Below are 15124 nucleotides of genomic sequence, written 5' to 3'. Positions count from 1 at the left end.
GTAATAATCTTAACTTGATGCCCAGTGAAAATTGTTTTAGAGTATTTCGTCCTTATAATCCCTGTATTAACATTATTAAACAATTTTCTTTTTGTTAAATACTGTTAAAGTCTTGGAAACACGTCGGTGTTTTTTCGGATCAGTATTTAATATAAAAAATTATAGTTTGAAAATCGATATTCTAGGGCCAGGACTACAGGTTCCAGAAAAGATTCTGCTTTAAAATCGCAAAACGCGATGTAAAGCTGCTATGAAAAATTTAAGGAACATTTTTAACATTTAAACTTTTGTCCTACCTCTAACGGTTTAACATAAGCAAAATTCAAAATTTCACATTTCTGAAAACCATGTAAATTTTTCAAGCATTTGATCTCAAAAACTATTAGGCATACGGAGCTGTGGGTTGGTTTCAATTAATTCAAATTTAACATAATATACTTTCAAAATGGTGGCAAAAGCAAGTGATGTCAAAAGCTCATTTTTTTTTAATTAAACTGCAAAAAATTCCGAAGTCCGTTTTTTTTGAAAATTTTACTGTCGTTTAAATGTATTTATCCGAAATTTACTTCCGTTTTTAATTTTTTCTATTATGCCTGATATGTCGAACAAAATGATGTCATTCAAAACAATTTTCACTGTATTTTCATAAATAAATTTCCATATTTGGTAATATTTTGTAATCCTTTTGAATAGCATTTAAAGGAAGCGTGGCTAACATATTCATTTCATTGTTGTGCATTTAAATATCCTGCACGTCATGATCCAACCAAACATAAGAATTATCAACTATATTTGGATCATATTCGTGAACATTGTAAAGGATATGCTATCAATAAACGTGATCTATATGAGAATGAGAATCAAATTCAATTACCACAAGATACTGCTGACAATATTCTACCAATCAATGAATTTTGGGGTGATATAATCAGGTATGTGATGACTGTATGTGATTAAAGGTTTTGTTTTATACAAAGTGGTCTAAAAAGAATCATCATATTCAATCGAAAAGTGGATCAGGAATCTAATTCTGATGTAAGAGTTGCATCAATTGAAATGACAATTTTGAGCAATTCTTTTTTAGAAAATTTTGTTTCACGTTCACTTTGGAAAGTAATGTTCTAACGATACATTGTTTTTGATCGTTAATTGGATCTGTTCGCCTATTTTATTATTTATTACAAATATGAAACAATATTGCTAAGTGGCGTCCAAATTTTATATATTTTAGGACGAGACGGTCTGTTATATAAAAGCTTTCAGAGACCAGAAATTTCAGACCTTTTTTATCCAACTGTTAAGGAGTGGTTATGTTTTTCGAAAGTATCTTGTATGTATGTCTGTGAATTACTTTATTACCTCGTATCTTCCAAACAGCTCGATGGATTTCGAAAGTAAAAGTATCGTTTTATTCGCCTACAAACCAAGTGTCCTTATAGATAGGTGTTTGCTTAAAGTTCAGAAGTATAGTTAGCAGTCGGGGCCATTTATTAGTCGAGATCCATTAAGATAGCAGTCGGGTTTCATTAATATCTAGACTGGCTCAAATCTTCCTAATAATGGGCCAAGACTGTTAAAGTCTGTTTTATGTAAACTACTGAACTTGTTTCTTTCTCTCAGTTCAAAAAATGTATTCGATATTTCGATGGCCCCTCACTATTTTTATTCTAGGGACTAAACGATACATATATTTTTTGCCGCTTTGTATAAAATACAAAAACTATTGATTATTTTGATTCGTATTAATCAAATTAACATCTAATACAAAAGCCCATTACGCAATTTCATATGTTATATACATTCTCTGATATCCTAATTAATAACCTATGTAACCTATCCAAATTAATAACCAGTTTAGTACAGGAGACGGTATAAGGTCGAACTTCACCCATCTGATAAACAGATGAGACATATTTTTTGAAATTTTATTTAATAATAGTATACCTATTATTAAATAAAATACGCCTATGATAGCTATCGAAAAGTGTTCATGGATATTTTATATTAAATTAATTTTAATCAATTTTTGCAGGCAAGCCTATATCATATTTTCGTAATTAAGGTATCTTTCATCTGATACAAATTTCGATTGGTTAATTGATCGGTGTAGATCTGTTCATACCATATAAACAGATCTACTGGTAACTACACCGATCTGTTAACCGATAGAAATTGGTATCAAAAATAAAATAATTTAATTACGATAATAATCTCAATCAATAAAATCTGTTTAGCTCGTTATGTGGCTACCAGAAGAGTAAAGATCGACCTTATACCGTCTCTTAGTCTAATTGGTCCGTCATTAGATTGTATCAAAAATCATTCAAAACTAACTCGATATAACACAAAACAATGTTACTCTTGATTGAATTGATTTTGTATCTCTTAGTAATAATTCAACTGAAAGTTATCCTGACCCAAATGGTCTAGAAGCAGCAGACGAACCAGATTCATTTGAATCCAATGTCGATGGACAATTTGGAATGTTTCATGAATCAATGACACCTTTCAAAAATAATACATTTGCATGTGGAACATTAAGTATAAGGTAAGATATATCGTTTTGTTGAAGATATTACGTTTAAGTGAAGTCTGCGAACAGTTTTATTCTCTACGTGGAAATTAGTTCGATTTTGATAATTTTAGCCAAAGTAAAGAATTATGCACTTTATTAGGGAGAGATAAATCTATTTTACAACCCCAAGGCACGATTTAAAAGGTTTTGAAGATGCCTCAAGAAACTTTTTTGACGTCTTAAGCACATCTATAGACAAATCTTTGCGTACTTCTCCAAACAACCCCTATCAATTAAACTAGGTTGTTGGAAATTTGAGCCTAGATTGGTTAAGTATCAAAGAAGTCTTTTTTCGAGGTACACGGTAAGAAATTTTTGCCGATATGAGTTTTTAAGGCTTTACACGCCTCGACAACCTTTTCATATTGAATTTGAGAATTGAAAATTAGTTTATGGAATGAGTTATGGTAAGTAAGTGCCCCTTCTTTTGGTAGTGTAATCTACTTAGTTTTATGGTCTTAGTAATAAATCTCTTTTGCCCAAAGTTGTTTTTTTTTTTGATTTTTTAATGAAAGGAATCTTAAATATAACAATCGATATTTCCACGTAGTTGGATTTTCCGTAGTTTTCTCTGCTTCATGACTCCACAATTTACATTACATTGATTTGCATCCATCTAGAAAATGTTTTACAGATTCGATGTAAAATGTTATCCAGAACCAGACGAATTAAATCCATGTGAAGATATAATGGGATCACAATGGCTACGTATATCCGTATGGTTTGTTATAATTACAGCAATTATTGGCAATTTAGCTGTTTTAATTGTTTTATTTTCAAATTGTTATGATTTAACTGTGCAAAAATTTTTAATGTGTCATTTGGCTACTGCCGATCTGTTTATGGGTTTATACTTGTTAATGATTGCATCTATGGATCTAAAATCAATTGGTGTATATTTTAATTACGCATATGATTGGCAAATTGGTAAGAATATTTGAAATTTTTTTAATTAAATTATTCACTTCATACTTACTTGGTGTCTGCTCAAATTCTTTTAATACCTACTGTTAAAGATGTTACAAATAAAGAAAAATGGAAGAAATCGCTCGCATTTTGCTAAAACCTCATGGAATGTGTTTCTTAGGTGTCCAATATCATTAGTAACGCATTAGTAAGTGGTGCAAATGTTTCTATTTGATAATAAACAATAATTGTTAATTCAATGAAACGGTTAATGTTTACTTACAAAATTAATCAATAGGCAACTTGAATTACGTTATACATGTATAATAGTTTGATTATTTAGCAAACACTTAACATTTACGTCATACAAGTTGCCTAATTACTCATTTTTTTAGTGAACTTTTCATTGAATTAAAAATTGATTGTTTATTAACAAATAGAAACATTTGCGTTACTAACCCATGCGTTACTAATGATATGTGGCACCTAAGAAACTCATTCTATGAGATTTTGGAAAAATGCGAGCGGTTTCTCTTTTATAAGCCGATTTTTGTAACATCTTTTACTGTACCATTTAGTTAAAATACGATGTCCATAACGCCACAAAAGTTTTTCATTATTATCCCTTATTCACAAAGCCATTTAACAAAAAATGAGCTATAAAAAAATGAATAATACCCAATTTTATGATTAAATATCCTATGAACATTTAGATAGACATTTATGAATACATACGAGTTTACACAAAGGAAACAATTTATATCGTTAATTTGACGTCAAGTAAAGCAATTCTCAATAAAAAAAAAACTATGTTTGTAAAGAAAATAAAACTGTATTATGCCTGTTCAATTACCATGAACAAATCTTTGACACTATTCGGGGTTCAGAAATTCAAAATATTTTCAGTAGAGCAAGACGGATATGTTAAACTACCGAATATGTACGTGAACTTTCTGTTGCAGAAAATAAAAATTGAAGGTTACTCAAACAAAAGCTGGAATATCAGCCAGACAATCGGGGACAGTTTTGTGACGGCTTGTTTATCGTTTGGACGAAAGGCGTCGTATTATTTACTATCGTTCAACAAAAAATCTATTTATGGCAGATCCTAATATATATATTTGGCCTCGACTGATCGATTAATTATTGGAGTATATTAGTAGAGAGGCACCCTTAACAAGTAACAAAATTTCGAATATGATGAGAGATTTCTTAAAGGTGAACCCCTTGCCTCTCCCTATATTCGTACCATATTCGCTCGGTTCGAACGACATCAAAATTATTATCCTATACATGTTTTTTAATTCGAGTTTTTTGATTTAGTTTTGTGAAAGTATATTGTCATAAACTATTATATAAGCAATCTAAACAGGAATAAAAAAATGTCAACTTTGCTATAAATAAACGATAATATTTTCGCATATGTATCAAATGTACCAGATGCCTCATTTTGATCCATCATACGCCAATGTTTGATTGAGTACTTCAATCTAAAAATGATCCTGAATTTCCTTGAATTTCAGGTGAGACCTCTATTCATTTCATTGAGACGAGCTTAACAAATAAATTAATTTAATTTTAATATAGTAAATGCATATATAATTGTATGGATTGCATTTATGACTTACATTGAAAGGTTAATATTATTGTCTCACAAATATAAATAAATAATTATGATAATTTACATTTGAAAAATAATATTTGTGCAATTTGATTTCTCATTTTCACAATTTTAATGCATTAAGTTTAATTAATTAGTGTTTTTCAATAATTTTAATTTGACATTTTCTATAAGATTAACATGTAAAGAACTGCAAATTAGTCATAACAACCTCCTTTATCGCCAAAATTTTTCACTGGAAGCGCTGGCATCGATTTAGTGTCCCTACCATGACTACGCACACAACGAATACATAAAATAAAATTACATTATTCCATAAAAATATTTTCATTTTGAGTGAATCACCTTGTAGATTTGTTGTATGTTTTATCCCTAATCTCATGTTTCTAGGATTAGGTTGTCAAGTTGCTGGTTTTCTGACAGTTTTAGCAAGTCAACTGTCAGTATTTACATTATCCGTTGTAACGTTAGAACGTTGGTTTGCAATCACACATGCTATCTATTTAAATCGACGAATTAATTTAACCATGGCAGCACATATTATGGCTGCCGGATGGGCGTACAGCATACTAATGGCTGCCTTACCTTTATTTGGTGTTAGTAATTATTCGTCAACAAGGTATGTATTTATATTTTAATATTTTTATTATTACCTATATATTTATATAAAATATATTAATATAGTAAAACTTCTTAAAACTATTTTCCTTTTCTTTTTGAAAAATTAAACATAAACACATCCAAAGCCGATCGAAAAGACACCGGTTATTAGTCGCAGAATCGGAGCATTTGAACAGTAAGACGGATTTGAATGCGGCTTTTTGCATTCGATTCGGTTAATAGTAATGAAAATGATTCCAAACACGGGTTTTTGGTGCTCAGGGTGAACGGTATCCCCGTCGTCTCTTGGAGTTTTCGGAAATTTCGATATATAATCAGTCCAAACTCGTTACTCGGGGGTTTTAGGGGTTGCTGAACACGAATATCGCGATAGAATTGGTTTCCAAGGTACCTGTTTTAGAGTTAACGAGGTACCCCGAAGGTTTACTATCACTAGGTACCTGGTGCCCGATTCTGTCCTGATATTTGTGTTCAGCGACCCCAAAAACCCCCGTGTAACGAGTTTCGGTCGAGGTCACAAAATTTCCTGATATTCTAACGAATCGGATGCAGAAAACCATATTCAAATCCGTCTTGTTGTTCAAATTTTTCGAACTTTTACTATTATTAATCATTTGTTTTTGCGACTGGTGCAGAATCTGTTATAATAGCCAGATGGAAAGATCGTGACTGAATCCATCTATAATTTGAGGTTGCAAATCGCAAACGAATAAATCTTCTATTTTCTGTATAAGGTTTTAATGATAATGTGAAAGCATAAAAATTAAATAAAAAAAAAAGAGTGTGTGTACTTATGTACACGCGTTAGAAGTTATACTTCTTTGGCGTATGAAAAAAATTTAAAATAACTCAAATGCAGTAGTAATCGACAATAAATATTAAAATCAATCAAAAAGATTTTGTTAAAGATTTGTCAAGTAATCTGTAATATAAATTAAAAAGAGATGATTAAAATTATTCGATTCGATTCACAAAATGATAAAATATTATTATCTAAAGTAATAAATAATAAATAATAAATAATTAAATTTTATTATTATTTGATTATTTGTTAGAAAAATAATAAGTTCTTTAGAAATATATCTATATATTATACTTACAAAATTAACCTCTAATATTTGAAAACACTGTAACTGTACACTGTACTGTAACTATATTCAGTGTTGATATATTTTTTTATTATTTCAATTCTGTGGCTAACTTCACCATGTCGTTCGTGCGCGCGCAGCTCACAAATTCACTCTCATCAAAACGCGCCAAAAGAAGTATAACTTCAAAAATTTTTAACACCAGGTACAAAAAAAATATTTTGTTCCTTAATATTTAGTATAGGAATGCATTTAATGAGGTTTTACTGTACATATATTATATAATTTAGGAAATAATGTAAATATTTATTTACATTAATAATTATTTGGGTGTATTGTAGTTACATCAGATATCTACTAATTATATATTTTTTTGAATTAAATATATTCATTTCATAGAATATGAAAGCTAATTACTTGATATTGATTTCAATTCTTTTATCAACTTATTAATTAAAAACTTTTTATCATGCAAATAAAAGACAATTACGTAATGAGAATAAAAATATTATCAATGATTTAGTTTATTGAATTTCTTTTTGCATCTTTTGCACTATCTAAGTACTTTATATTATTCCGTTGTCATATTGCCTTTGAAATATCTGTATTTGACATAGATAAAGTAATAATAGTTATTGGAGTTTCCCTATAGCAATAATCAGTTTAATATTTTTTCGAAAAAATCGAATTTGTTAACTTTGTGACGTCATCAGAATCCAAAAAATTTTGCTCTATCACATCCAAATTTTATCCAATTTTGTTAAACCAAGTATGTTATCCTACTTAATTTGGGCCAAATCTTTTAAATTTATGATCAAAATTAAGCTAACTCTAAATGAATGAATGTAAATGCACAAAATTCTTACAAAAATAGGCGGGGAAGTGCCCCCATTTGAAGGAAAACCATTTTAGGCTATATCTCCATAACCGTACACTTTAGACCAAAAATGGTAATAACTTTTTCTATAAATAATTAAATTGCCTACTTTTTTGTAAACTTATTTTTTTTTTATATCACGATTTATACGACTATGACGATTTACTTATCGATTATTTGACCGATATGCCTTCTTATATTTGTTTAAACAAGAAAATGATAATAACTTAACTTTTACATCTACAAATTTCTTAAAACATTTACTTAAAACGTTTTTCTCTAAAATCAATATTTATGACGTTATAACGTGTTTAAATCTAAATAATAAAAGAACTCCTGTAATTTAGTGCATTATGAATTAACATAATTTTTTTTCTTTTAAATTTTTAGCATATGTCTTCCAATGGAAACAGAAGAATTAACTGACACAATATATCTATTAACATTATTGATAACCACTGGTGTAGCGTTTTTATTAGTCGTTATATGTTATGCACAAATATATTTTAGTTTAGATACCGGTACACGTAAATCTGGACGATGTGGAACAACAGCGGGTGCAATGGAAATGACTGTTGCACGTAAAATGGCATTACTTGTGTTTACAGACTTTGCATGCTGGGCACCAATTGCATTCTTTAGTTTTACAGCATTAATTGGTATTCCATTAATTGATGTTACCAAATCAAAAATATTATTGGTGTTTTTTTATCCATTAAATTCATGTGCCAATCCGTATTTATATGCGTTATTAACGGCACAATATAAACGAGATTTGTATAGTTTATTATCCAGGTAAGTTCGTATTTTTATTTTTATTTTTATTTAATTACTGATGCAGCTAAACGTTATTAGACAAAAGGTTTTGCACACTAACAAAACATTTGATCACTTACAGATCAAACAAAACCTTTGTTAACATTTCGCCAAAAGATATTGTTTTGTCTAACATTTTTAATCTAAATGGTTCGTTTTAATGAAAAACATTTCATACAAAATATTAAACTCAAAGCTTTTTAATATATTACATAGTTTCGAGAAACAAACTTAAAGCATTATTAAATATTTGAAATTTTTTCTATCCAAAAATGAGTTCTTAATACCTCTTTTGTTAGAATTTATTGCCATTTTTCTATTTTCCATTTTTAAAGTTTTGTTTAATGATTTTTTTAAACTTAATTACAAAAACATCGAAAATTCAATTTCTGCTAACGCGTTTCTACGTACTTTACCCTATACATTTCTGTACATAATGCAATTTTATCTTTTGTACGTCGGTTCGCCTGTAATATTGCAAACTAATAAGATTTATCACATTTTCGTGTCTAACTAAAAGTAAAGTTAAACTTAAAAGAACTTTTCAAAAGGATTCGTAATCCTTACAAAATAGTATGTATAGTAAAAATAACAGTCTATTAATTGTACTTTACAAAAATAGTCACGTAAAATCTGCGTAAATTAGGCGAATTCGCTTAAAACTAATTGAAAATAAAATTATCACTCAAAAAAGTTAAAAATTATAGCCTAATTTATTAAAAGAAAATTTTGTTGCAAATACGAAGGTATATAAGATTGTCCACGAAATATCGGCCAAAAAATAAAGTTTAGAAACTTTTCAAGTTTTGATATTTCTATTAAAAGTAGTCTTGACCATATTTTTTTAGGCAACCTATTACAGGGATATTGGTTCAAATTTTATATTTCATAAAAAATAACTTTCATTCAGTAAACAAATGAATGAATGTTAACCCTTATTTGGATCTTATACCATAATATTAGTTCAAAAGGAAAAAAAAATTATGTTTCAATTTCAGGTAAATCCATTACTTAACTGCCATTATTTTAATATTTTTAATGACTGTGTAATTCTCGTTTCTTGAGTTAAATATCCAGAAGTTTAAATATCAAAACTAGTACAATAGTTTTAGTATTACCTATCTTTGATGTAGAAATGTTATTTTGTAATAAACCAAAAACTATGTTCTATTTATTTTCTTAACATAATCTTGTCTTCGTTACATAAATGTAAGTAATGACACTACTTTAACTCATTTAAAGTTCCATTAAAATACAGTATGTCCGACTAAAAAGGCAGTAATTTAAAAAAACTGAATTTAGACTAAAAAACTGAAACCCCGTGAACTAGTAGCACCCTGAATGTCGCCAGCTTGCAAAAACCTGACAATGTTGTATGTTGTACATCAGACCAGAACCACCATATGATTTCCAATCCCCGAAGTGGTACCCTCTAGCCCCCCTCAAAGTTGTTCATGACCTAAACGAACTACCAAAAACCTGAGACAAGTGTGACTCTGTACACTAGCACAGAACAACCCTTTTTACTTGAAAATCAAATGAAAAAATGTACTTCTGCTCTGACGTACAATATCATACATAGGGTATACCTAGGATCATATGCCCATGCCAGATTTTTGGCTGCTGTTGACATTCGATGTTCTTAACAAGAACCGTTGCTTATTTGATGGCAGACTGCACGGTGCACCAAATTAGCAAAGAGTAACATACATATAAAGAGTAATTACGGTTAACTAATTCATACTGATGATGACTACTTGATAGTCGAAAATCGTATTTATATAATACAAACTTTAGACTTTAATTCTACATACCACCACATAATTTGTATATTTCAGTATTCGTCGCCTTTTTGCAGTCTTTTTAAATTTTTCAATTTCGTGATACTCGATTTTTAGCACCTGCAATAAAATTGAACTATATATGACATTATAAACATAAACTTTATCAGTTTACCTTTAGGCTTTCGGTTATTTATTATGCTCAGTGAGGACCTTTTAGTTGAACATCCTATATTTCATCCATGCTAAAAAAACTACTCTTTATATTTTATGATAGTATTTATATAACTTCACGGAGGTTAAATTTTCCGTATGAAAAACTTTTACGTCGTTTATGTTAAGTCATTCAACCAATTATAAAGGAAATTATATTCCGACTTATTTAAATGTATTTAGCTATTTATTTTATAAATATGTAGAAGCTAATTCAAAAGTTACATTAATTGGTTGGGATGTATTTTAAGTTGATTCGAAGAAATGCTTAAACTTATTATTTCGATTAATACCATTGCTTCAAGTATTAGTCTAGAGTTTCAAATCAAAGAGCAAACTTATGCTACGAAAATAACATGTCACAAAAGTCATTCTTTTTGGATTCAAATGCGGCCATAAAGTATGTACTTTTGGCTTGAGGATACAGAAAAAATATTTAAAGAGAGTGGTAAAACCCTTAAAAGTCCTATTCCCTTTTCACAAAAGTTTTAAATTATAAAAGTTATTGAAGAAATAGATTATAATAAAAGAAAGCATTTCAATTACAAAGATAAGTAAAAAATAATTCACAAACTAATTAAAATTTAATTTGAAATATGATGGATGGATGTTCCATTAAAAGATAAGATTTTTATTTAAATCAAACAATGAGATTGAATATACTTGTTTATTAATTCTGTTATCGTACCGTATGTACTTTTGTAGTTACCTACTAGAAATTGTACTGGTTATTTAAACTATATATAGAATGTCTCAGATAACTACAGACAGAAGAATACTAGAAATTCTACATTCTACATGCTTTAACAAGATGAATCCTATAAACCCGAGACCCAATTGATGTGTGTTGCCCATTTTCAAACTCAACCCTATTTTTATACGTCCTGAGCATGAAATATCAGATTCAGATTGATATCTCTTTTCGTTTTTGAGTTATCGTTTTGATAGAAGGGCACATGGACAGACAGACACCCACAAATGGACTAAGTAGGTGACTTTATGAACACCTACGTTCAAATTTGATTCGTAACATTAAAATTTTTAAGCATTTCAGACTTAGGACTAATCTTAGTCGATACCTTGATGTATATTACATATACAAAAAAACCGCTTATTGAAATGTAACAAAAAACGTCGTTTATGGAAACGGGTGGAAATTGGTTCATAAAAGATGGAAGGAAATTTTTGGTTGAATATTCCATGTAAAATATTAAATTATGAAAACTTTATACCATAGATCTTTGAACGTTGATATCGATACTGCGGATCATCTAATATTCATATTCAAAAAAATTCACATTTAAACAATAAACACCACTAGCTGAATTCTTTGAAAACTTTGATATATTTTAATATTTAATGCAATGATTCATTAAATATTTTACACAAAATAAATTTCCTTACTCTTAGCATTGCAATGTTAAACAACTGTCCGTAGGGAACTACACTGTTATTTCCACACCACCCATAACTACGCATTTTCATAAATATCGTTTCCTTGAAAATCATGTAATAATTTTGTTATTCGTATAGCCACCTTCACAGCCACCCACGATAGCAGACTAGTTACAATGTGAAGTAATTTCAATACATATTTCAAATATAATGTACTTACTTTGGAACCAATATGTAGTAAGTTGAACTTTTTTTCTCTTCTTGATGAGTTATAGTTATGAAACATCATTCTATATGCTCTTTTCTCAAACTAAAGTTTTCGTTTAGTTTCTTGATTGCTTTTACTACATACTATTACGATCGTATATTTTATCAAGAAAAATGAATTTTCAAGATAAAAGAAGTTTTTTCAAATACAAACCTATTATTTTTTAACATCAAAAGAGGATTATTCTCATAAAATTTACAAAGGAAAAAAAATATGAAAAAAAGATTTAATATGTATTGTTAAATAAACGATCTAGAAAAATGTTGAAAAAACTATTTGTGCTTAAAGTCTTCAATAATATTTAACGCCATTTTCAGATAAGAAAAGTCTGGGTACTCCTTATGTATTGTCGATTTTTTCTCAAATTAAAAAAAAAGTTCCTTAATTTTCCCAACAATATTAAAATTTTTTTCAATGATCGAAAATTACATTTAACCATAAGCAAAATCGGCTTTTTGACCAGAACGGTGAGGCAATTTCGACCATTTGCCTTTTCAACGCATGAGTCCCAAAGGATATGCCATCCTATAATCAATTTTCAATCAGTTGTAAACAATTGTCCCTACAATGGTAATGTTATCGAAATAATGACAATTTATCTCGATTTTCGATTACGGTTTTTATGCTTATCAAGTGAGCTTCGAGGTCGAATAATGCCTTTTAGAGGAACAAAACCTTATACTTTTAAAAAAGAATCAATAACATTGCAAAAGCGTGCCAAAAGACGATGCCAGGGGAACTCAAGGGAGGATCAAGAAAAGAAGGCTTGGGCAGCGATTAAGTGGAGGGTTTTTAAGGTGGGAGGGTTACAGGGAAAAGAGAAATACTGTGTGATGGTATTATTTTATAAAGGTGGAATAGCCTAGCCAATCGGACAGGTGACGTTTAGTCATTTACAGAAACGAAATAAAATTTGATGAAGTTTAACCGCAGCTGGTTTCAAAGAAAATGATCATAAAATTGTGTAATTTTCCAATATTTACTATAGAAACTTTATAAAATGCTTATTTAGGTATCTACAGTTTATTTTATATACCTAGTGATTAGTAACTAGAGATTGGATTAACTGGAAAGTACCTTTATTAAGATAGTGAAACATTTGGATTTAACCTTATTTTTTTATCCATTGTTTTGCGCGGATGGCGCATCTATTTACCTATAAAAGATCGGATGTTTCTTCGCAGTCTATAAGTTTTCGATTTAAACATATTATGAAACATGATTGGTAGGGAAAAAGTACGTGGGGCACCTTAAGTGCGATTGCATTTACTGCGTTTTCTAGTGCCCAAACCCACAAAAGGCATTTTCACCATCATTTAATGGAAATTTCTTTAAGTATTTTATAAGTCCTTTTGGGAGTATAAATTATATTTGCCAGACAGTTAATTTGTGTTTTCAAATCTTTTAGTCCAGGTGTAATTTTTGTAAGTTTTAGTTAATCAATAAAAAAATCATTTAAACAAAAGTTGCCGAGTTTATTCGTGGACATCATGTTCTGACATCAGATTGTACGTACATAGTTCTCCGGGTTGTTTTAATAGTCAATATTCATCCTAAAAGGTAAGAGGTAGAATAACACTTTAAATTAGAAAGTTGATCCTCATAAAAAAAATAACATTTTTTATTTAATATGTTTTTTCGTAAATAGCTTGCTTTCGAAAAAATATATGTCATTATTGAATTTAATCAAAAGAAAACACGCTAGCTATCGAAAAATGTTTTAACCAAAAGTTTTCAAGTACCATAGGGGACAAAGTCTGTGGCAAATTTTTTGACCTGAAATTCTAGTTGCAAGGGTATTTGACCTTCATCTTCAAAGGATCTTGAAAATTTGTCTTTGCTTAAAAGTGACTTTCTATTTTAAATTGTTATTCTATCTCTTACTTTTTAGAATCTAAATTGACTATTAAAGAATGTGATGCCTTTCATCAAACTTTGCAACTTATGTTTTGAATGGCTACAAAGCGAGCTATTAGCCTTAATAAATTAAAATGGCCTAATCTGTATACTATAATATACTTTATATCAAACAGAAATAAATATCCAATCTCTACTTTTAACAACAAATCTTTAATATCGATAAAATCACGTACAATTTATATGAGGAAATCTAAATGATTTAGTTTCTTAACTAGTTTAAATAAACTATCTTTCCATTGTAAATACAAAAGTAAACACTAATAATAAACTTTTCTGTTTTACAGGTTTGGTATTTGTACCAAGAAAGCACATCGGTATAAATTGACATATTCATTGCAAACTACAAACAATTCAAATCCAATTCCATTGACCGTACGTGGTTCTTTAGCAATTTCCACAAACGATTTACCACGAAAATATAGTAAACCATCTACAACGGAGATCTTTGTTTAAATAAGTCATGGAAAAATGGAAAAATTTATGAAATTGTTTTGTAAATAAGGGATCTTATATGATCAATAATACTGTTACGTGAATAGCCAGTATTTTTACGCTCATATTTTAAAGCTGTTGTTAAAAATATATTAATAGAAATAATAAAATCGACATTCCATCAGTTTTTTTTCGAATACTGAAATTATTACTGCTCGTGCAAGGACTTTTAAAAGATACACGAGATAAAAAATGCATGGCTATTATTTTACTGCAGATGCGCTTATTATTACTAAGTCGTAAATTCGTAATTAGCTCGAAATAACAACAGTATTTTCATCTCAATATTTTTTATACAAGTATTATTTTATATAAAACTCATATCGGGGTACACTAATTCTCATATGGTAGCAAAACGTTTACCTGTTCTGAAGAATCTTTTTAATATTTATTTGTATTCGATTTGTGATATTGAAAATTTGATTTCTAAATAATATCCCAATGTTTTAAAGCATGCTGAAAATGAATATCTAAAATTAAATCTCTTAACTGAAAAAATTGAGAATAATCCAACTTTAACAGGTTAGAAACAATATTATATACCCCCTAGC

General features: G+C 29.1%; 1 protein-coding gene across 1 annotated transcript in view; it reads left to right on the top strand.

Annotated features, from left to right (window-relative positions):
- LOC123292530 (lutropin-choriogonadotropic hormone receptor-like) overlaps positions 1–14534 on the top strand; it is a 68450-nt gene extending 53916 nt beyond the window's left edge. The window contains exons 11-16 of the mRNA XM_044873243.1: positions 694–932; positions 2390–2548; positions 3210–3502; positions 5493–5721; positions 8079–8483; positions 14366–14534. Of these exons, the coding sequence (XP_044729178.1) occupies positions 694–932; positions 2390–2548; positions 3210–3502; positions 5493–5721; positions 8079–8483; positions 14366–14534 (1494 nt within the window). The remainder of the gene's footprint in view (positions 1–693; positions 933–2389; positions 2549–3209; positions 3503–5492; positions 5722–8078; positions 8484–14365) is intronic.
- The last annotated feature ends 590 nt before the right edge of the window (positions 14535–15124 follow it).

The sequence above is a fragment of the Chrysoperla carnea genome, chromosome 2 (genome assembly GCF_905475395.1).
Source record: "Chrysoperla carnea chromosome 2, inChrCarn1.1, whole genome shotgun sequence".
Classification (NCBI taxonomy): domain Eukaryota; kingdom Metazoa; phylum Arthropoda; class Insecta; order Neuroptera; family Chrysopidae; genus Chrysoperla; species Chrysoperla carnea.
Note: the sequence above shows the minus strand (reverse complement) of the source record. Positions and strands in the feature narration are given on the sequence as shown.